This window comes from Hibiscus syriacus, unplaced genomic scaffold, assembly GCF_006381635.1.
Source record: "Hibiscus syriacus cultivar Baekdansim isolate YM2019G1 unplaced genomic scaffold, ASM638163v2 tig00112383_pilon, whole genome shotgun sequence".
In the NCBI taxonomy this organism is placed as follows: Eukaryota; Viridiplantae; Streptophyta; class Magnoliopsida; order Malvales; family Malvaceae; genus Hibiscus; species Hibiscus syriacus.
Genome location: NW_024063319.1, coordinates 3,797,889 through 3,820,536, shown reverse-complemented (window position 1 = coordinate 3,820,536; position 22,648 = coordinate 3,797,889). Strand labels below are relative to the sequence as shown.

The 22,648-nt window shown below is 35.2% G+C and overlaps 2 protein-coding genes and 1 pseudogene across 2 annotated transcripts; 1 reads left to right on the top strand and 2 right to left on the bottom strand.

The window, feature by feature from the left end:
- The first annotated feature begins 7,448 nt into the window (after positions 1-7,448).
- Positions 7,449-9,606, top strand: LOC120178821 (pectinesterase-like). Its single transcript, XM_039184605.1, has 2 exons — positions 7,449-8,454; positions 8,885-9,606. Exons 1-2 carry the CDS (start codon positions 7,554-7,556, stop codon positions 9,571-9,573), a joined length of 1,590 nt encoding a protein of 529 aa, XP_039040536.1. The 5' UTR covers positions 7,449-7,553; the 3' UTR covers positions 9,574-9,606.
- Positions 9,607-13,074: 3,468 nt separating this feature from the next.
- Positions 13,075-13,585, bottom strand: LOC120178866. The gene is made up of 3 exons (XM_039184646.1): positions 13,498-13,585; positions 13,242-13,418; positions 13,075-13,167 (listed from the first exon to the last, which is right to left on the bottom strand). The coding sequence occupies exons 1-3, from the start codon at positions 13,540-13,542 to the stop codon at positions 13,075-13,077; spliced, it is 315 nt and encodes a 104-aa protein (XP_039040577.1). The 5' UTR covers positions 13,543-13,585.
- On the bottom strand, positions 13,581-21,401 carry LOC120178983 (annotated as a pseudogene).
- Positions 21,402-22,648: the final 1,247 nt, after the last annotated feature.

Genomic DNA, 22,648 nt, shown 5'->3' with positions numbered 1-22,648 from the left:
GGAACTCCATATAAAATTCTTCAAAAAAATCTCCCTAAAGAAAAGCATTATAGACATCCATCTGGACTGGTAAAGGGGTCGATCAATCACTTCAGCAATAGCCAAAACAGTTCTCACAATCACCAGTTTTGCCACAAGAGAAAAAGTTTCATTGTATTCAATTCCTTCTTTTTCCTGTAGCCCTTGGATATTAAGCCTGCTTTGTATCTGTCAATAGCACAAGAAACTTGATATTTGACTCAAAAAACCCACTTACAACCAATGGGAGTCTTACTATAAGGAAATGATACTACAAGGGGAGTGAAAAAGATAAAAGACTGAGTGGAAGCAGGCAAATGAGAATAAGAAATATTTTCAGAGATATGAAACTTACCTACAAACTGAGAAGTTTGGTAAATAGAGACAAAATCATTTAACCAGCCTGGAGGTCGATCAGTTCTGGTAGATTTTTGAATAGGATTTGGAAGTAAAGGTTGTGAAGCAATAAAATCATTAACCACATGTAAAATAGTAGGGGAATCACTACGATGAGTAGGATTGACTATAGGTAAATTTGTTGAGAATGAGTGAATAGAAAAGAAGTTATCAGAAACCAAGACATCAACACTAGATGATGAAGGAGAAGTAGACACAATAGACTTACTAGAAACTTGTAGAATTAAGAAATCAACATCACATGAAGAAGTGTTAAAAGGAAAAAATGTAAAACCAAGCTCTAAAAACTTGAAAGGAAACACAATTTCATGGAAAACTACATCCCTATTGAAAAAAATAGTTTTGGTGTCAATATTGAAAAGAATATACCCTTTTTGAACCTTAGAGCAACCTAAGAAAATAGAAAGAATGGCTCTTTGGGAAAATTTATCTTTGATTGAAGGATTGGTGGCATAATGATAACTCCGTAAAAGGCCACATTTTGGGACCTTTTTACTGAAGTTATTGAATGTCGAAAAGCTCATTTAGGACCATGTAGATGCATTTAGAAGTATTTAGTTGCATGAGGTGAATTTTGGTTTGCCGTGGCATTTTACTTTTACAGCGGTGCTGCTTTATGGGAAATGTAATTGTCTGATGATGTGCAGGTATTGAGAGCAAGGAAAAGAGGAATGAAAATGTCGTGACATAAGGAGATTGCTGAGCAAAATGAATTTGCCAAGTTCAACCCAAGTTCAACCGGCATTTCGAAAGTACTTACATTGCGAAAAGATATTTTTGAAGCCAGCTCTATCCGACTTTCCGAGAGCTCTGCCCGAGAAATCTGTCTTGAAGATATGCCTGGAGGGGTTGGCGTTGCTACAACCGATCCTACTGACCACGCCGCCTGCTCTGCAGATCCTGTGTGTCCTTGGTCGTCTGTAGCGGGATTATGTCGGGTACTTAGTCGGCAACCCAGACTGGATCACTGCTATGCTCTGCCTGATATCCACGTGATTTATGTATGGTTTGGGGTTTTCTAGGAATTTCAACACCAAGTCTTAGGGTTAATTTTCCCTATAAATAGAGGATGATGCCACAATGAAGAAGACTTTGGTTCTACCCAGATTTGAGCTTAAAAGGTTAGAGAGAGAAGGTCTTATCTTTCTCTGTCAATCCTACTTGCTGTGGCATTTCTCCGTGACAAGCCTGCGGGAGTGGCGTTCTAGGCATCCGAGAGGAGCTAGTTCGCTGGGGGGAATTTGTGGTGGTCGAGGGAAGCTCCAGAAATGAACTAATCCTATTTGGTGGGAGTTCATTTTGGATGTTTAGGTTTTTATTTCAATGAATGATTGATTTTTCTATGCTATAATATGTTTTGTTTATGGAGTTTAATGCCTTAAGGTTGTAGGAGCTACGAGAGTAGCCATTCTTTAGGAGATTCTTAGGGTTCAAGAGAATACCTAGGTAACATATCCTTAGTGTTCGAGAGAAACTAGGGAGGAACTACATAAACAAGGGGTTCTAGGTAGTAACTAGGCCTAATCCACCTTATAGATAAGGCTAGGATTTCATTCGACTAAAAGGATTTGTGCATGAACAATAGGTTAGATATTAATGTTGCCGCAAAAAGGTATTGCCAAGACATATCATGTTATCTGGACCAATAGGATCACTGCAGGGGTTTATGCCAATCGATTTTGCCAGGGCATATTTAATCTGTCGAGTCCCTTACTAGAGATAGCATAGGGCACCTTAGTAGACTATGTTGGGCAGACCATGTATAGAAGAAAGACCATTCGGAGAAGTAGACTTAGATTTTCCTTAGTGACTCCTATCACTCACTTCCATAGTTGTTTGTCGTGTGAGAAAGCCAAAGTCCTATTAATCAAATCATATATTTACATTTTATTTTGCCTTGACATTTTCATTTGTTTGTATTAAACACAATCTATTGTGCCACGACATATCCATTTGCTACCACCATACCACAATTCCATTTCCACAACATCCATCTCATTTTGCCACAGCATTATCATTTGTACATACCATCACTAACTTTACTTAGGTGACAAAGTAAAGTGCCTTGACAAACCTATTTGACTTCTCCAATTCCTTGTGGAGACGATACTCTGCTTATCACTTTATTACTTGTTCGATTGTGTATACTTGCATATATAGTCGCACTCATTTATAGTACTCACAAAAAGAGGACAAGTTTTTGGCGCCGTTGCCGGGGAATTGGCAACTGGAAGTTAATTAGTTTTGTCATAGCATTTTTATTTTAATTGTTCAATATTTTTAGTATAGTTTTACTTGTTATTTTCCTTGTCTTTTTCAGGCTGTTATTTTACATACTCAACGTGCTCAAGCAAAGATGTACCAAATTGAAAATCAAAGAATAGGTCAAGTGGAAGATCAGAATGCCGAGGCAATTCCAAATGATGGGAATACAGCTAGGCCTCGTACTATTCGAGATCATTTAAACCCTATCATAGACGACCTACATCCTGGAATTGTGGCACCCATGATTCAGGCAGCCCACGTCTAGCTCAAACTGGTTATGTTCGACATGTTGGACTTTATTGGACAGTTTGGTAGTGCTCCTCATGAGGATGCAAGGCAACATGTTCGGGCATTTTTAGAGGTTTGTGACTGCTTTCGATAACAAGGTGTGCATGAAGATGTACTGAAATTGAAGTTATTTCCATATTCTTTGAAAGATCACGCCAGGGCATGGCTCAATGGATTACCTTCCGGCTCGATAAGGTCTTGGGCCGACTTGTGCAAAAAAATTTTGCTATGGCATAATCAACCCGATATAAACAACCATCTTAGAAATGCCATAGAATATTTTCATCAATGCGATGAAGAGTCTATGTATGAGTGTTAGGATCGATACACAAAAGTTTGCTTCGTAAGTGCCCCAATCATGGATTCCACGAGTGGACTCAAGTTGTGATGTTCTATAATGGAGTTAATGCGTCCACGAGGATGATGCTAGATGCCTTGGCAAATGGGACATTACTTGACAAATCACCAGCAGAGGCATTTAACATTCTGGATAGGATTACCAACAATGATTATCAATTTTCATCTACAAGGCTTGAACTTGGGCAAAAATCACATGGAGCTTTCGAGCTAGATTCTAAGGATACGATGTCCGCCCAACTTGCTACTATCACCCATATATTGAAGAACTTACAAAGGCCAAGCGAGGTGAGAGAAGTGAAGGCGGCCAATTCAGCATGTTTATTATGCCACGGCAATCACAATAAGAGTGAGTGTCAGATCAATCAAGAATCCATCAACTATGTGGGTAACTACAATTGAGGCAAAAACAACCCCTATTCTAACACATATAATCCTGGATGGCGTTAACATCCAAACTTTTTTATGGGGAAATCAAGGAACCAGCAACTCTAGTCAGCCCGCTAGGCAACAAAACTTCAGTGACTCCCAGGGTTTCCAAATGAATATGCCATGGCATAATTTTAATAAGGGAGTATCATCTTCATCTAAAGCAAGCTCTTTGGAGGCCACGATGCAAGATTTTATCGCAATAACGAAGACCGTGTTGCATGACCATACAACCTCTATAAAAAACCAAGAAGCTTTGCTTCAAAGTCACAACTCGTCTTTGAGGGCCTTGGAGGGTCAAGTTGGTCAAATTGCCATGGCATTACCGTCTTACCCAAATGACAGTCTTCCTAGTGATACTGAAGTCACTAAGGCTCAAGACATAGAGCATTGTGGTATATTCACCTTAAGGAGTGGCATCAACATCTACAAAGATGCTAAGTTTGGGGGGGAGACACTCGGAGAGCCCGATCATGAGTTTGTGCACGAAGATCTAAAGGTGCAAGAAGATTTATATTTGCTGTACAACAACGATAAGGGTTCGAAGAGTGCAGCCAATGAAGATAAGAAATATTTTGCCACGGCAAAAGAAAAGCTCCCATCAGTAGGAGTTGATGACCAAAGGAAAACTGCAGAATTTTTCCGCAATAGATTTTTATACAGTGATAATCACTTCAATCTTGATGAAGAAGACGAAGAGGAGCTCGAGGATATTCCAAAGGAGATGAGTAAGTCTAGTTCACCCATAGCTAGACCGGGTATGAAATTTGAACCTTTGAATCCTATTGAATTTACTAATCCTAAACCCCAACTAGCTGCTCATTTTTCTAGGCTAGAAATTGTGAAAGAACTAAGGAATGAAATGGAGATTAAGAAAAAATTCCCTAATGAGAAATTATTATTTGCCGTGATAATTTTGTGGCATGCTAACATTGTCAATTTTCTCGTTAGTGTTGTTTTGCTTCCTTATTTGACTAGCCTAGGAAAGAATAAGGTCATACACATTGTCAATAAACTCACAACTCCGTTGGTGTATTAGATGACTTTGTTAGGATTGGGTCATACTGAGTACATGAAGCATTGCCGCGTGGTTCAAGCCGCGAAAGAAATGGAAAGAAGAGGCATGGGAGGCAGACCGGATTCTAGATTAAGGGGATGGTTAGCCTTTTAATGGAATCATTCAGCGTTGAATGTTGAACCGTTCAGCATTCAACGCGTTTGTTTCGTACCTCTGAATGATTCAGTGTTGACTGATTCAGCAAAACAGTTCTAAATGATTTAGTATAGAAGTACATTCTGAATGATTCAGAGCCATTATCAAACAGCATGTCACATTCAGAGCTAATTCATACAGAGCCTTTGAATCATTCAGTATTTGAATCATTCAGCGTTTAATTATTTTGAAGTAAACAAACAGCCCCTAAGACTCTGGAAATTTGTTCATAAATTACCTTGTTCTGTTCTGAATATTCAAATATATTATATATTGCACCAATTAAGTGATTTTGACGATAAATAAATTTTTTTTGAGGTTTAGTTTCAAACATAAAAATTAATAGGAGTATGAGCATTTAATGTCAAATGATTGAGAATTACCTTTATATATGAAAGAATTACAATGGGTGAAGCAGAAGATATTTTGTAAAGGGATTTTCACGTATAACACCATAGAACCATCCATTTGTAAGCGTTTGAACAAAATGAGAAATAAAAGAGAGAATGGCTAATGAAAGTTAGAATCATCCACATGTGCTTTTACTTTATTAATATCTCCATCTGTATGCATATTTTGAAACAATTTATACATATCCTTCCCAATTCAGCCAAGTGGCGCAAGCAGAAGCTCAAGCAATGAAAAAAAAACGGCAACAATTGCATACAAAATCACCTCTCTTTCTATTAACAATGGTTGATTTAAGTAATAAATAACTTGATATTATTAAATTAAATATTTAAATTTGAATTTTTGTGTATACAGAAAATTCATACTGAGAGACTCACCCACCAAAATTAAATATGCGACATGAGTCGATCCGAATTCATCAAGATAAAACGTTAAAACCGGGAGGGCAACTAAAAAATCACATATATTTCTGTGTTTTCACCATCAAAATCTCATATATCCCAATCAACGACCAAGTTTTCACATGTTATTTCGTGCGAATCTGGAAATCTAGTGTATGGTCATTTTGTACCCATCTCTCTAAATATCGAAACTTCTACGCCTAATCACAGTTAATGAAGGCACTCATCTTTCATTTCCATCCTAAATGTTAAATTTGTTTCAAATTTTATTGAAAATATTTTTTCCTTTTACTATCATTAGTGGTTAAAATATCATATCCATACAAGATTTTATAATAAACGATTTAAATTCATTAATCAGTAAATTGAATATCAAAAGTTATATATCAATATTAGGAAATGAAGTTAAAAGAAGAAATATTAAAAATAAGATACTTTTTTAAGTCCTTCACGGGGCCAAGGAAGTCGATAATTAGTAGATATCATATCCTCTTGAAAATCTTCTGAATATTAAATTAAGTATTGATTTTGACGGTTATAATAAACATTTTTAGTGCCAAAAATCAGTTATTAGTCTAGTGTGATGAGATACTAGGTCCTTTAAGCAAAGTCAGGAGTTCGAATTCTGGCGTTTGCAAATGGAGTAAACTGGGTTGGAAGGGTTGCCCTCACCTCTGCAGTATCCGATCTGTATTAGTCGGTCAAGAGATCGGATACCAGTGATTAATTTAAAAAAAAAATAGTCTCTAGATAGTTTCAATTTCTAGAATTTTCTGAGGAAGATTTCACCCTATCAATAAAAAAAAGGCGCATCTGTTTACTACAATTAAGGATTTTCCCCCCTTGAATTTTACAAGTAAGGATTTAGATAGTTATTTAGGGTTCAAAGACTAGTGAATCAGTGTTTTCACGATTTATATTTCTTTTATTCTATGCAAAAATGTAGATCCGATGACATAAAATATTATAAAATATTATAAATATTAAAATTACTTTTTAAAATCCGTAATTATCAGTTTTAATACAGAATTCAAATTCTAATTCTGCGCCAACACTTGATAATAAAATAAATCAAGATAATAAACTATGGGTAAAATAAATAGGGACGAAAATGGCAAAACCCAATGGTTTAGTTTAGCCGCAACCCGTTGTTGGCATTCAAAAACAGCCATAAAGAAATAATTGTAAATTACACCAAACATCACTAAACTTTACTCATTCTCCTGTTTTACTCATTATACTTTAAATCTATTCAATTTTATCACTGAATTTAACATAATTAGTATTTTTGGTCACTCAACCGTTTTCACACTAAACGAAGTTATAAATGAGTTGTTATATAAATACAAAACAACGTCGTTTTGGTGAAAATTTTGTTTTTCTAAAACATCACCATTTTAACGCCGTTAAATATTTAACAATGAGTAACCAAAAATGTTAATTGTATTAAATTCAGATAAAAAAATTGAACAAAATTATAGTATAGTGAGTGAAATATGAGAGAGAGTACACTTCAATGATGATTGGTGTAATTTACTCAATAAATAAAGCTCGAAAGATTCGGTTTTGACATGCACGCCATTTGCATGGCCCAATTAGTATTTTGATTTTGACTAAAACCCCGAAAACCCCATTCAATACTTCATGCTTTTGTCCCACCAAATTAACCCATTTCTACCTCTATATAAACCCCCTTCTTCCCTCCCTCTTTCTTCATCGATTTCAAACTCCAAAAACTTTTAGAAAATTTCTTCATGGATAAGCTTGTCGTCCTAGCATTTTTCCTCACCCATTTCTTCTCCTTTCCTCCGGGGTACTTTGTGAATGGTGCCAATAGTGTTTCAATAACATCATGTGCCCAAACTCCGTACCCCGATGTGTGCAACCATTACATTGGAAACAATGTTAACGTTGCGGCACAACTCGGTCAAACCCGATTCTCATTCCGTGATCTTGCCATTCAGGTGACTCTGAACCAAGCATTTCATGCTCATCGGCTCATCTCGTTGATTGATTCGAGTTCATTCGACGAGCGAGCCAAGTTAGCTTGGAACGATTGCTTAGAACTCTATGAGGATACCGTTCACCATCTAAACCAATCTAAGAGCACCAACAATCCCATAGATTCTCAAACTTGGCTAAGTGCTGCAATTGCCAACCAACAAACCTGTCAAAACGGCTTTCTTGACTTCAACTTAGCCTCTCATTTACAAACCTTACCAGCCATGTTAGGCAACTTCACTAAGTTGATTAGCAATTCTCTAGCCATAAATAAGGCCACCTTGGCTGCATCCTCTTCTTCCCATAGTAACTTCGCTAAACAAGTGGGCAATCGACGCCTACTTTCCGATGGTTTTCCGGCTTGGCTTTCTACCGTGGATCGAAAGCTCCTGCGAACAGCCGGTGCACCGAAAGCCGATATAGTGGTGGCTCAAGACGGATCCGGTAACTTTAAGACCATAACGAAGGCGGTGGCAGCAGCTGGTGGGGGCAAAAGAACTGTTATACACGTGAAAGCTGGAGTTTATAGGGAAAACGTGGATATTAAGAGATCGGCTAAGAATATAATGTTGATTGGGGATGGAGTTGACGCCACCATTGTTACTGGCAGCAAGAATGCTCAAACCACAACAACTTTTCGTTCGGCAACCGTTGGTAAGCTCTTTCATGAAGCATGCATACGTATCATGATCATTATATAAAAATAGGATTTATAAAATTTTAAAAGATAAAATTAAATTATTTATAAAAAAAATTACGTAAAAAAATAAATATTTTATAAATACGAATTGTCCCATCAACTCTCTTGATTTATCGTAGTCCTAAACGAAATAAAATGACATTGGCTTAAGGTAATAGTAAATTTTGAGTATTTTTCTCTGTCCCCTATTTCACCAACAATAATCAAACATGATGATTAAACAAAAGATAATCAGCAAACGTGCAACATAACGAACATATAATATATAATAAATAAAAGTTAAATAAACGTATTTTTAATACCTTTTCGGCAAAAGAACTTTTCCTTCAATTATTTTCCGTACATCATTTTCATTCACGCTCTGAATTTTATTTCTTCTCTCAGGTGTTTCAGGTGATGGTTTCGTAGCTCGCGATATAACCTTCGAGAACACCGCCGGACCGCAAAAACACCAGGCGGTGGCCTTACGGTCCAGTTCCGATTTCTCCGTCTTCTACCGTTGTAGTTTCAAAGGTTACCAAGACACCTTATACGTTTACTCTCAACGCCAATTCTATCGCGACTGCGACATTTACGGAACCGTGGACTTCATATTCGGAGACGCCGTCGCCGTCTTACAGAACTGCAATATATACATCCGGCGACCGATGAGCGGCCAAAAGAACACCGTTACGGCACAAGGGAGAACCGACCCGAACGAGAATACGGGCATCGTCATCCACAACTCGCGCGTGACTGCGGCGGCGGATATGAGGGCGGTTCAAGGTTCGTTCAAGAGCTATCTGGGGAGGCCATGGAAGAAATATTCAAGAACCGTGTTCATGAAGAGTACATTGGACGGACTGATCGATAGAGAAGGGTGGTTGCCGTGGAGTGGAGGCTTCGCTTTAAGAACTCTTTACTATGCTGAGTATATGAACACCGGCGCCGGAGCAAGTACCGTTGGAAGGGTGAAATGGCGTGGATATCATATTATAAGTGCAGTTCAAGCCAGAAAATTTACCGTGGGGAACTTTTTGGCCGGAAGTGCTTGGATTCCGGGCACCGGAGTGCCATTTGATGCTGGACTGTGATAGTTTTCTTTTGATGGGGTTGATTTTCCCATTTGGAAAATGTAATTAGGAAAGCGACCCTATGCTGGAATTACTTAGCTTTATACTTATATAGATGAAATACATAGGAGGGTGTTATTAAAAAGATAAAATTGTCAAATTAAAAAAAAAAGTGTTGTATAATTGGCATTAATGCTTAATTTCATGACATTGTAATCGTACATCTACTATTAATCAATATAATTAATTCCATGGGTTTGTCTTGCTTTTTATTTTTTATTTTGAATCTGTGTACAATTTAGAAATACATTTAAAATGAATTCATCAGAGATTTCGATCGCAAAAAAGAGTGTTTTTTTTTTAGAGTTCTCAGATTCAAGTAGTTGTATCTATAAGGTATAAATACATATTAATGACTAGAAATATTTTTTTAAAAAATAATATATTATAATCATCCAAATAATTTAAAAAAATAATTAAATTATAATATTAATGTATAATTCTCAATTATATATATAAAATATTGATTCAATAAGTTGACCACAAATTAAGTCATGGGTTATCAATGGTTATCTCTTACTTTTTAAGATATTTTTTTCTAAAAAAATATTTTTTAAACATAAAGCTTTTGTGTGTGTATATATATATATTAGGTATCTTATTTGTGTGGTATATCTTGAGTCCTCCTTTCCACACTTGTATTATTAGTAGTCGGCTTTCCTAATGAATTTGTACTACTAATGAGGTATACACTACAACACAAGTCACAAGTGAGAGATCCCATGGTATGTATAACTATGTCTATATTTACAAATTATGGCGTGAACAAAAATATAGATGTTGAAAACCTTTTAACATTTTATTAGAGTAATTTGATAAATTTTTGTATTTATTAAAAAATATTTCATTAAAAGATTTGTTTGATAGAATTTTTCAAGATCTATAATAAATAAACACAACTAAATTAAAGGTTTATCTTCGAATTAAACGTTTTTAAAACATGACAAACTTATGAAATCACTTTACAAAGTGAAAATTTGTCCTTCACACACAACTGAAATATTTTATAAAAAAAAATAGATATATTGAATATCAAATAAATCAGTTATATTTTTAAATATTTTTGAATTATAAATCTTTTGACATGTATCAATACTTATAGTGATTTTGGGGTATGAGATACTTTAAGGATGAAATATGTTTTGGGATGGCCTCTTTTTAACGAGACATGACATTTTAGATTCTTAAAAATATATTGAGCGATTTCGGTCATAAAAATGAATGTTGTTTTTCATAAACGACTTAAGTTCAAACAGTTGTATATGTAGTTTATATATATTTTACAATAGGTTAAGAAAAATTTTAAACATTATCTTATAATCATTCAGACTATTAAAATAATAATGTTTCATATTTTTAGATGTTCATTAATTTTGTTAAACTATTTGTCGTGATCTTGACATGATAAAATTTAATCCCATTTAAAAGGAAAAGACAAGAAAAAAATTGAGTAAAAACTCATGTTATGAGATGCACGTACATAAAAAAGACGAGTCTATCAAGCTCGACGAGCACCGTTGAGCACTACTAACGATGAACACCGCTGAGCATCATTATTTAATTTATAAAAATTTAAAATTCTAAAAGACTTGACGTATAATTATAAATTAATTAAAAATTTAAATATAAATTATTTAAAATAAAATATTAATTACATTATTTTCCATAATTTTTTTAACAACGAATAATTTTATAATTTACCTTTAATAATTATTAAAAAATTATGGAAAATAATATAATTAATATTTTATATTAAATGATTTACATTTAAATTTTTAACTAATTGATAATTATACTTTGAGTCTTTAGAATTTTTAAATTTTTATTAATTAAATTAATGGTGATCAGCGGTGCTCGTCGAGCATTGTAGAATTTTCTTTATTACAAACCATTACAAAAAATATCTAGATAATTGTAAATTTTTATATCTTTATTAAATGAAATAACTTAATTTTTTTTAACAATGGAAACTGGATTTTATTAATAACGGAAGGAATCAAAATATAGAGAGAAATTTGGAGATAATAGTCACCAAAATACTCATACAAAAGTAAAAATTAAAACTAAAGATATGAAGAGAATTAAAACATTTCAATGAGAATGACGACCAACGTCAAAACCCAATAACCTTCATAAAACTAATTGTCTATGTCGAATGAGACGATTGACAAAATGATAGAGGAGTGAAGAGCAAACCAAATAATATGACATGCTATTTCGCTACAGAATCTAATTACATCGGCTAATATTCTTTTACCAAAAGAGTGTATATGATTATACGTGACCACCGGCTAACCAATCAGAAAATAAATGTCGTGATGATTTTTGTGTGATAACCAAAACGACCACAAAGGTATGCGAAAAACGTACCAACAACCATAAGGATCGTGCCACAAGAGCAGAGAAAAATCATGTCACAAGGACAGATTTCAAAATTAAAAAGACTCAAGCAAAAAAGATAAAAGACATAATATAAAATAACAAGAGAACTAATAGTCACTAGCGGTAGGGAACCAACAATAAAATTAGTGTCGCCGCTGATTAAAAAAAAATAGGACGGTAAAATATTAAAAGAAAACTAGGTTGAAAGAAAGAAATAATTAACTTAAGAAATTGAAATAACAGATAATTGAGAACAATAAATAAAAGTGAAGATTACTAATCCAGAGTTTATTTCAGTCATACCATGCCTCCAAAGTGCAAATTAAGTCGTGAATGTATAGGGTCCATATGAGAATTGGCCTCCAAAATTTGCCAAACTTAACCTTATAGCTTTCATGAATATTCTTAATTTAAGTCAACTCGGACCGTCATTCCTCACTACTCAATAATTCCCCCCACCTTTCTTTTTTCCTTTTTGCCTTTTTGCACTTTTTTTTGGGGGTGAATAGTGCATAATTCTTGTTGAGAGGTTGCCATAAAGGCGGATGGCTCGTCTCATCATCAACAGTTGAACAAGGTCGGATAACTGGGTTCATTCTCGTTTGGATAACACTGCTGCCCATTCCACAAATACTTGCCTTCTTTAACCTTTTTCCGCTTCAACGTCTAATATTTTTATAATTTTTGAATAATTCTTCATTATTTCATGACAACTAACATCAATCAGAAACTTCATGCCTTATCCATTAGGATTCTTCATGTCGTATTAGATTATATCTATCCACAGCCTGGATTATATACAACTGGTTGTTGGATTTTTTAAAATAATTTTTATATATATGTTCATAATTGGACTAGAAGTATGTTATTTAACCATTGGGACAGTGAGGTTGTGAGAAAAAGATTCAAATTAAACCCCAAAGTAAAGCAGAGAAGATTCAAATTACATTTCATGAACCCTTTAAAAAAATTTGATGAGTGAGCAGTGTCCGTCATTTATTATACTCTCCATGTACTCATGGTACCCCTGCTGAATAACAGGCCTTGGCTCTTGAGAAGTGTTATTATATGTTTGCCGAATCAGGCAACCTGTAACTTGTAGTCGGATCTATGTGATAACAGTAGGTGCCAATCGGCCCGTGAACTCCTGCATATTTTACCAGCATCCACATTCTTCATGAAAGAAACTGAATTAGTTAGATACCTATATGGACAAAACTAGAAACAAAAAGAGAAATGTTATATACCTCATGGTCATATCGAGTATAATAATGTCGACCATAGGTAGCCCAATGCTGGCGGACTATATCCTCAACAGTTACCGAGTTTATTTCCATTGAGATTATCCTTATTTTTATATGCAAGTATTGAAAGCCAAGCCAAAACGGCCCAAATTCCATCCTTCTCGGGTATATGGTCAGAACCTGTCACAAATACAAGGATTTGTAAGTTTTTAGAGTTCCAAATGAAATCGATATACAGATTGGAATAACAAACAGTTACCAGTTCCAAAACTTTCTTCTCCACAAATGGAACACATTCCAGCATCCATTAAATTGCCAAAATATTTCCAGCCAGTGGGGTGCCTAGCATATAATAGATAAGTAGCTGTCTTTTAACGATAAAAGATACAGTAAACCTTTTCCATGGAGTACCTCAAAAAATTTCAGATTCAAGTGCTTGGCCACAACATCAAGGGCAGCTGAAGTGGGTATGCTCCTACAAGCCGCAAGTACAGAACATAATTCTTAAATTTCAATTTCAATGGAGATCAGCGAAAATTAAAAATCAAAGCGATGAACCGGAAAAAAAACATATTGGAGTTTGAATGTGGAATAGATGTTTTTGCATTGGTGATGTTTTATTCTTAATTAGATTAGAATAGCATTTGAGCTAAAGTGGGTTCTAGTGCTAGATGAAGCACATCATGCGGGCATGAAGACAAATAACATGGAGGCATACTTGAACGCAAACCACCCTTTTTCTCACATTTTAAATCTATATGTTATGTTTTGTTATTCCTCAAATATATATATATATATATATATATATATGTTTTGTTAACAAAACTATGTTATTTTTGTCCACATAAGCATAAAGATCCACTTGAGCATGTCAAAGAGATAGGATACAAACACTATTCACCTTGTAAAAGATTTCAAATATAGAATGACCTTTTTAATAAGCTTTAGAGATGATGAGTTCTACATTTATTGTATGTATACTTGTGAGTCCGGTGTAATCGATAGTTGAAAGGATTAGCTGGACAGTGCACCAGCTAAATTACAAATAGGTAGAAGGTAAAAACATCTTATGCACATAAAAGAAGATGAACAGAGCAGTATAAAACCTGGCAACTCCCTTCAAACCAGAAGAAAAGTAAGGAATTGCATCAACGGCATTGGCAGCAATGATAGCAACTGAATCTGATGTTGTGACAAAGAACCTAAGAAATCAAGTTATAAGAGAAAAACCAAGTAGATGTAATCAATGTTAGGAATGTTAACTAGATTTCTACACCGCAGCACTACCTTTTTCCCAGGATCTGTTACGATCAGCATCACCATCAGCAGCAGCACCAAACTCTGATGGTTTAACTTCAGAGTTCGATTTGCTCAATCCCATCCTTGCAACCAACTCCTTTGCATACGTCAGATTGGGGTCAGGATGCCCCCCTCCAAAGTCCTCCTGATGTGCATTACATCGATGAATAATAATAATAAAAAAAGGTGTAATCCATTCAAATATCAGTCTTTAAAATTCTTCAAAAAACTTGAAAGACCTTGGGAACGCAGTTCAAAAGTGAACTTTCTTGTGCTCCAAGCTCCTCCACAAAGATGCGATTTGCATAAGCTCCAGCAATTCCATGCAGTGCATCATAGCTTCAATATGAGGGAAAAGAGTTACACGTCTCAAGCAAAATCTGATTCCGTATAGGAAAACAAAGACCTCTGCATAAAGGCAAAATCCGCATACCAGAATGTAAACTTGGGAGATGAAAGCAGCCTGCGGATGAGGTCGAAATCAAAAGTTGACCTGGGCAGAATAGGCAAAAGGATTTGGTAATTAGATTACATGCATATGCTTCAAGTATAGAACCCTGATCAGAATTAATAAATCGAGATGCCAAAGATAGGAAGATAAATAATAGGCAAAAGCGTATTCATGTGGAGAAATAACTTATCTCATCAATTTCACATAGTCACTTGTTGAATCAAAAACCTCAACATCAAATTGTCCTTCAGGCCCCTCAAAGCTTGTAATACGAGTTGCACTGATGTCTACCTGGATTTTGCAATAGATTGACAACATTAACATATATGTAATAGAAATGGAGATATTATTGTTTTAAGGATGCAAGACAAACATTTGGTAGATCATCGGCCGTCAAGTATTCACTTATTGTTTTTGTGTTCTCAAAAATCTTATCAGTGATGGCCTCTGGAGCAGGTCCACCATTTTCCATATTGTATTTAATTCCAAAATCCTGCAATAAAGAAACAAAAGCAAAAGCAATCATACATCATTAACATATTGCATACAGAACAATTTTAGAAAATAGACAAAATCCTGGAGACATACCTCATGAGGGCTACCTGGATTGTGACTAGCTGTCAAAATAAAGGATCCAGTTGCTTTGGATCCATGGAACAGAATTTTATGGTTGAACCTTAAAATTGTCAAAATTTAATCATATACACTGGCTTCTCACAATAAAACAATACTAAAAAGTGTAAAGAAAACATGATAACAGCTAGATTTACTGACATTGGAACAATATTACTTGCATCTGCACCAACCCTTTCGCGTATCACAGCTGATACAGAAGGAGTTGAAAGCAATTCATTCTGATCAACCCAAACACGCCTTACTCCATTTGCAGCTGACTAGGGATTTAAATAGCGTTTGCGGTCGTGAATTTTTTTAAATGTCGCACAACTTACCTTAAAATGACTAAATTAAATATAATGAAAATAAAAATATAAAATTTAAATTGCAAAAATTTATATTACTGAAATTAGGACTAAATTAAATAAAAATCAAAGTTTACATTTTAAACTAGGGATTAAATTATAAATTCTAAAAGGTAGGAGGGGTGTCAAATTAATATATCCTTTAAAATTATATTTAACAAATAAAAAAATAAAACAAATGTGCCAACTCCCCCTTCCTTTCCCCAACCTTTCATTGTCTGAAAAAAAAATTATGCTATCACTCTCAACTCCCCCCCCCCCCCGATCTTTCATTTTCTGAAACAAAGAAAAAAAAGTTTCAAGTTTCATCTTCTACAAAGAGGAAGCCCGTCGTTACTGCTCAACTTCTTCACCGGCGGAGAAGCTCGATGGCGCACGTAAGGTTTTAGTTTTGCCTTTTTATTTCACAGTAGCGGTAAATAACGGTAATAACATCCCGTTGTCGGCGCTATACACCGTTACCCGTTAAATTACGGGCGCAAATGGCCGTTATTGACGTGATTCCATTACCCACCATGATTTTTTCGAATATCAGTTTCGGACGGCGGCGTTACCGCGAAATGGCGACCGCTATTACAGTTGCATTCTTCTATTTGAATCCCTGCAGCTGAAGTCTTGATTATTATACGTCAATTTACAAAAGGCATTACCATGCTGAACAATTTGATATGATGGTTAAGGATTGATTACCAAAAACAATAATACCATTTTCAAAAACGAAAGGCATCTGATCGCGTGTAAAAAGATAGTGTTGTCTCACGCAATTATGTGCAAATAAACATAATCAACCAAATAATATAGTAGTGAGTGAGTATCGTCTCCACAGGGATTGGAGAGTTTTAAAAAAATATGTTATAGCAAAGGGATGTCACTAGGTAAAAATATAAAAAGGGTATGCACAATGAGGAAATTTATATCGTGACAAGATATTGTATGAACAAATGGAAAATTATACCGTGGCAAGAAATTCTGTAAACACTGAAGCAAGTAAAATAAAAATATGCTATGACAAGAATTTATTTGAGCTCTGGAAATAGACTGATAACCTCACACAAACAAGCTTCTATGGAGTAAATGGTTGGACTTGCTATGGCGAGAAATTATTTTATGCCTGGATGACCGAGTACCCTATGCCTATGTTGCCCAACAGGATTTACTAAAGTGTTCTTAGGCTATCTCTAGTAAGGAACGTGATAAACTTTTGTCACAACAATACCTCTCGGCATAAACTATGAACCTAGCCTATTGGTTGAGTGCTATCCCTTTTAATCGATTGAAACTCTCTCCTTATTTCTAAGGCAGATTAGAACTTCACCATCCCAGATTAGTTCCTTTGTTCAAGTAGATCTAACCTAACTCTCTCGATATTAGGTATCTACACTTAGAAAATGACTATCACTCGAAAGCACTTATAATGACTAAGCATGTTAGGCTATGGAAAATGGCAATCTCTCAAGAGCTCTTACATTGCCACGACATAAATTTAAAACAGTGAACAAAACAACATTAAACATAAACATACTAAAAATCATCTATTAACATGAAAAATATTAATCATAAATCTAACACCAAATCGATTAGTTCATGGTGTGGCTAAGTTCAAACAAGATAATCCTTAAAAACAAGGCCAACAAAGATAAGAAAATGGAAAGCAAAGTATAAGGAAACTCCTAAAACGGAACTGCTGCGGTGATGCCTAGACCACCACCATGAATGCTCCAAGGGCTAGTCTCTCTCGAGGGCCTAGCTACTACCCCGATGAAGCTCGGCTATGGAGGTTACCACCAAAAAAGAAGAAAAAAAATAAAGAAAATTGTGTTGCTTCCACCAAAAGCTCAAAATATGGAAATTATAGGGATCCCTAAAAATGTGGGCATCATTTTCTATTTATAGTGGGAAATTTCAAGGTTTTTGTTCCCTTGAAATTCCCTCATTTACCCTTTTAATCAAGCCCAAAATGTGATTTTAAGGCAGCTGGCGGTGGTCCCAAGATATTAGCAGGGGCAGGAAATTCATGTGAGGCTCCTTAGACAGCTGGTCGTGCGACGTCAGCTACTTTGTCTTGTACTGCCGCATCCAGATTTGCAAGAAAAACTTGCCACGGAAAAAATTCCTCACAGTCATCATCATCAGTTCCTTTGGCCCTCGCTCTAAAATTGTAATAGAAAATAACTCACTCATCGGTCATTTTCCATCTCCTACATTATCATAGCCAACACACAACCCTTCTCATCAGCAGTATCAGTTTTATAAAGAAAAACTAGTCGAGGCAAAACTTTTCCACCACCTGTAATAAATGTCCTAAATGCAACTATATGCAACTAAAATATTATGACAGTGACTTTAAATAATCAATAACTTAAGTAAAAAGACCCAAACTATAGTCTTTTTATGGAGTTATCACACCCCCAAACTTAAGTTATTGTTTATCCTCAAGTAATTGATAATGATCAACAGAAAAATAAAATGCTATGGCAAACTCTAAATTAGGACGTCAAGTGGCCTAAAATTTCAGCCATCAACAAAAAGTTTGGCTTCAACACGCTAGACTAATTGATAAGTCAAGTATTTTTCCCTAGGCCAAGATCCTTTGCAAGTGTTTGTGTGTGTGCGTGTGATTGTATCTAGTTTATGCTTAACGAAATTAGAAAATCCCTAAGTAAGTTTTTTTTTTGTTTTTCCAATGCATAAAATTATTCATTAAGCACAAAATTACTCATATTTATTCAACACTTAAACTTTTTAATTTTTCAATTTTTCATTTTTTTAGCACTGCTTTCATTCACTCATGTGCTAAGGATGCCATTTATTCAAGGGGTTTCTAGGAAATGTCATCACACAGAGAAGTGTCCCTCTACAGTTATGTCGAGACATTTATTTGTAATTTAACACAATTCAAAATATTGAGGAGTTTAACTTAGCCTTTCAAACACTGATATAGCAGTTTAGTTCATTACCAAAATTTTATGTCAAGGCATGCAAAAGTTCTTTCATAAAAAATTTCTAAGGTCTTTAAGCATAGAAAACATACAATCGTGTACAAAGAGTCACAAATAATCAAGTCATAGGGTTGGTTCTATCCTCCTCAACAATCATGTGCATTAATTTCCAGCCATGGAAAAAACAATTATCATCATCGAGTATCATTAACTTATTCCGAATAACTAGTCTAATCCTAACTAATGCCATAACAAAAAAATACTAAACATTATCAATGCAAATGACTAAGCATGAACAATACCTCCCCAAACTTGAGGGATGCGTTGTCTTCAATGCATGGAAACTAAACTAAAGATGAAGCACAGTGCATGATACCTTGACTAACATCTACTTTGATGGTGGTGGAGTTATTTTGCTAAGATTTATTGTGTGGAGAAGTTCAAATGTAATTGGTTGTCCTCTTCAGGCGATTCTTGGTCAGAGATGTTGCAATTTTTGTCGTGGCATTTGTGCAGATGGTTGGACATCATCAACAATGTAATCGTTTGTGCCAACAATAATTGAGTCTTCTTTTTAAGTTGGTGCAGCTTCCATAGGGGCTTTACCCTTTTCCACATGCTTGGGAGTATGTTCTTCTAAAAAAACTAATATTAAAAGTAAATAAATAAATAAAGCAAAGGAAAAAAACACACACACGCAAAATAATAATTGTTTTGCCATTATAAAAAAAATTAAAGAGGGTTTAAGGGATACAAACCCCAAAACATCTTGAATTGATATGACAGTTTTGTTGCGTTCGATCGAAGCACTAGTATAGACCAAAATGCCCCACACATATAATAGTTCCACCTTCAAAATATTTTTCCCTGGTATTTTGTGTCTTGCACATCTGAATTGTAGGACCCTTGCAGTAGTGGAACGAGATCTCTTTTGGCTCCTCTTTGTTGTGGTAACTTTTAATCATTTGGGCAACAAATTATTTGAACAGGTAAGGGTCATCCCAATTACAGTAGCCCACATCATGTGTGACTATGTTCTTTCCCTGGCTATTCAGGCAAGGAAGCAAAATGCCACTAACGAGAAAATTGGCATTGTTAGCATACCACGAAAATGTTGCGACAAATAATAATTTCTCATCAGGGAATTTTTCCCTAATCTCCATTTCATTCCTTAATTATTTCATAACTTCTAGCCTAGATAGATGGGCAACTACTTGCGATTTAGGATGAGTAAATTTAATGAAATCCAAAGGTTCAAATTTTAAACCTAGTTTAGCTATGAGCAAGCTAGATTGACTCATCTCCTTTGGAATATCCTCGAGTTCCACTTCGTCTTCTTCATCGAGCTTCAAGTGATCATCAGTGCGTACAAATTTACTACGGAAAAATTTGACAGCTTTCTCTTCCATCATAGATTCTACATCTTAACCCGATTGACACTCACTAGAATCTTCAACATATTTGAGAGTGTTGAAGACATTGAAAGTTACCCTCTTCTCATTCACTCTTGATGGTAGGGGTTTATCTTTTGTCGTGGCAACATTTTTCTTATCTTTATTGGTTGTACTCTTTTAACCCTCATCCTTGCTCTCCATAGAATGTGAGTCTTCTTAAATCTCCGGATCTTCGTGAACAATCTCATGGCTAGGTTTTTCTAGCATCTCCCCCCAAACTTAGATTCTTTGTAGATTTAGGTACTACTCAATAAGGTGAATACACTACAATTCTACATGCTCTGATCCTTAGTGACTTTAGTATCACAAGGTACACAACCCTGTGGTTGTACAAGTACTGCCACAATAATTTTTTCCACTTGGATTTCCAAGGCTCACAAAGATGAACTATGACTTTGCAAGCACGCCCCTTAGCTCTATAATAATGCTCATTGGCTTTCAATAGATGTGGTGTGGTCTTGCAATAGAGCCTTGGTAGTTTCCATAAAGTCTTGGAGAGTAGCTTCCAAAGAGTTGGTGTCCGCTGAAGAAGCTACCCCGTTAGGAAAATTTTGCCACGGTAAGTTTTTAAAAACTTGAGGGTTCAGTCATGATATGTTGCCAATTCGAGTTTTTGGCATTATTGGCTCCTTGATTCCTTGAATAAAAATTTGGATGCTAAGGTCATCCTAGATTGTAAGTTTTCAAATAGGGTTTATTGTTACCTTGATTAAAGTTCCCCATATAGTTGGTTGAATCGTGGTTGTTAGGACATTCACTCTCATGATTGCCACGTTACACAAAAATGCAGAACTAGCCACCTTCACTTCATGCACTTCACTAGGGCACTGCTGATTTTTCAACATATTTTTTATGGTAGATAATTGTGCTAACACGAAATCCTTGGCATTCAACTCAAAAGTCCCTTGGGTTCTCCTCCAAGTCTCTAGTCTTGTGGATGAAAATTGATAATCATTGATTGTTAATCTATCAAGGATATCAAATGTTTCTTTAGGTGACTTGTTCAGCAGATTACCATTTGTCATAGCATCTAGAATCATTCTTGTTGGAGCATTCACACCATAGTAGAACATAACAACTTATGTCCAATCGTGGAATCCATGGTTGGTGCACTTACGTAGGAGTCCCTTGTATCTATCCCAACACTCAAACATAGATACGTCATCAACTTGATGAAAGGAAGCAATGTCATTCCTAAGATAATTGTTCAAATTGAGTATATTATGCCACAACAAAAAATTTCTTGCATATGTCTGCCCAGGATTTTATCGAGCTAGAAGGTACTCCATTAAGTCATGCCCTGGCGTGAACTTTCAAATAATATGGAAATAACTTCAATTTTAACACATCTTCATGAACACCTTGTCGCCGAAAGAAGCTACACACCTCCAAAAATACTCTAATATGCTACCTTGCATCCTCATGAGGCGCACCACCAAATTGCCCAATAGAGTTCAACATGTAAAACATCACCGATTTGAGTTCGAAGTGAGCTGTTTGAATCTAGGGAGCTATAATAGCAGGTTTTAGGTCGTCCAAGGTGGGAGCTAAGTGATCTCTTATAGTTTGTGGTCTTACGACATTCCTTGCATTTTTATTTGCCATGTCATTTAATTCTTCAGGTCCCTATACTTCATTTTGAACATCATATATAATTCTTTGAGCTCTTCGAACACCTCTTTCTTAATAGAAGAGTTGCTCGATTTTAGGTTCAAAATGAGATAATGGTTCCTTGGGTCTTCTACAGGTCAAGCAAAAACACAACACCTGAAAAGGGTAAACAAAAACAGTAAATAAATCCATACAAAAAAAATAAATATATAAAATAATGATATAACAAAACTTTTAAAAACACCAATTGTCAATCTCCGACAACAGCGCTAAAAACTTGATCACATTTAAATAGATAGTGTTGTGGCACACAATTATTTGCAAGTATACACAGATAAACAAGTAATATAGTAGAGAGTGAGTATCGTCTCCATAGGGATTAGAAGGTTTTTAAAAATATGTTATAGCAAAGGGATGTCACTAGGTAAAAATATATAAAAAGGGTATGCACAATGAGGAAATTTATATCATAACAAGAAATTATATGAACAAATGGAAAATTATACCGTGGCAAGAAATTCTGTAAACACTGAAGCAAGTAAAATAAAAATATGCTACAACAAGAATTTATCTGAGCTCTGGAAATAGACTGATAACCTCACACAAACAAGCTTCTATGTAGTAAATGGTTGGACTTGCTATTGCGAGAAATTATTCTATGCTTGGATGATCGAGT

What these genes read in the sequence shown, in the direction of transcription:
- LOC120178821 (XM_039184605.1), top strand. Translation starts at nt 7,554, where the DNA reads ATGGATAAGCTTGTCGTCCTAGCATTTTTCCTCACCCATTTCTTCTCC. An exon ending in TTTTCGTTCGGCAACCGTTG is followed by an intron (nt 8,455 to 8,884) that starts GTAAGCTCTTTC and finishes TTCTTCTCTCAG; the next exon opens with GTGTTTCAGGTGATGGTTTC.
- LOC120178866 (XM_039184646.1), bottom strand. Translation starts at nt 13,542, where the DNA reads ATGCTGGAATGTGTTCCATTTGTGGAGAAGAAAGTTTTGGAACTG. An exon ending in AGAAGAAAGTTTTGGAACTG is followed by an intron (nt 13,419 to 13,497) that starts GTAACTGTTTGT and finishes TATTTGTGACAG; the next exon opens with GTTCTGACCATATACCCGAG. An exon ending in ATACTCGATATGACCATGAG is followed by an intron (nt 13,168 to 13,241) that starts GTATATAACATT and finishes TCTTTCATGAAG; the next exon opens with AATGTGGATGCTGGTAAAAT.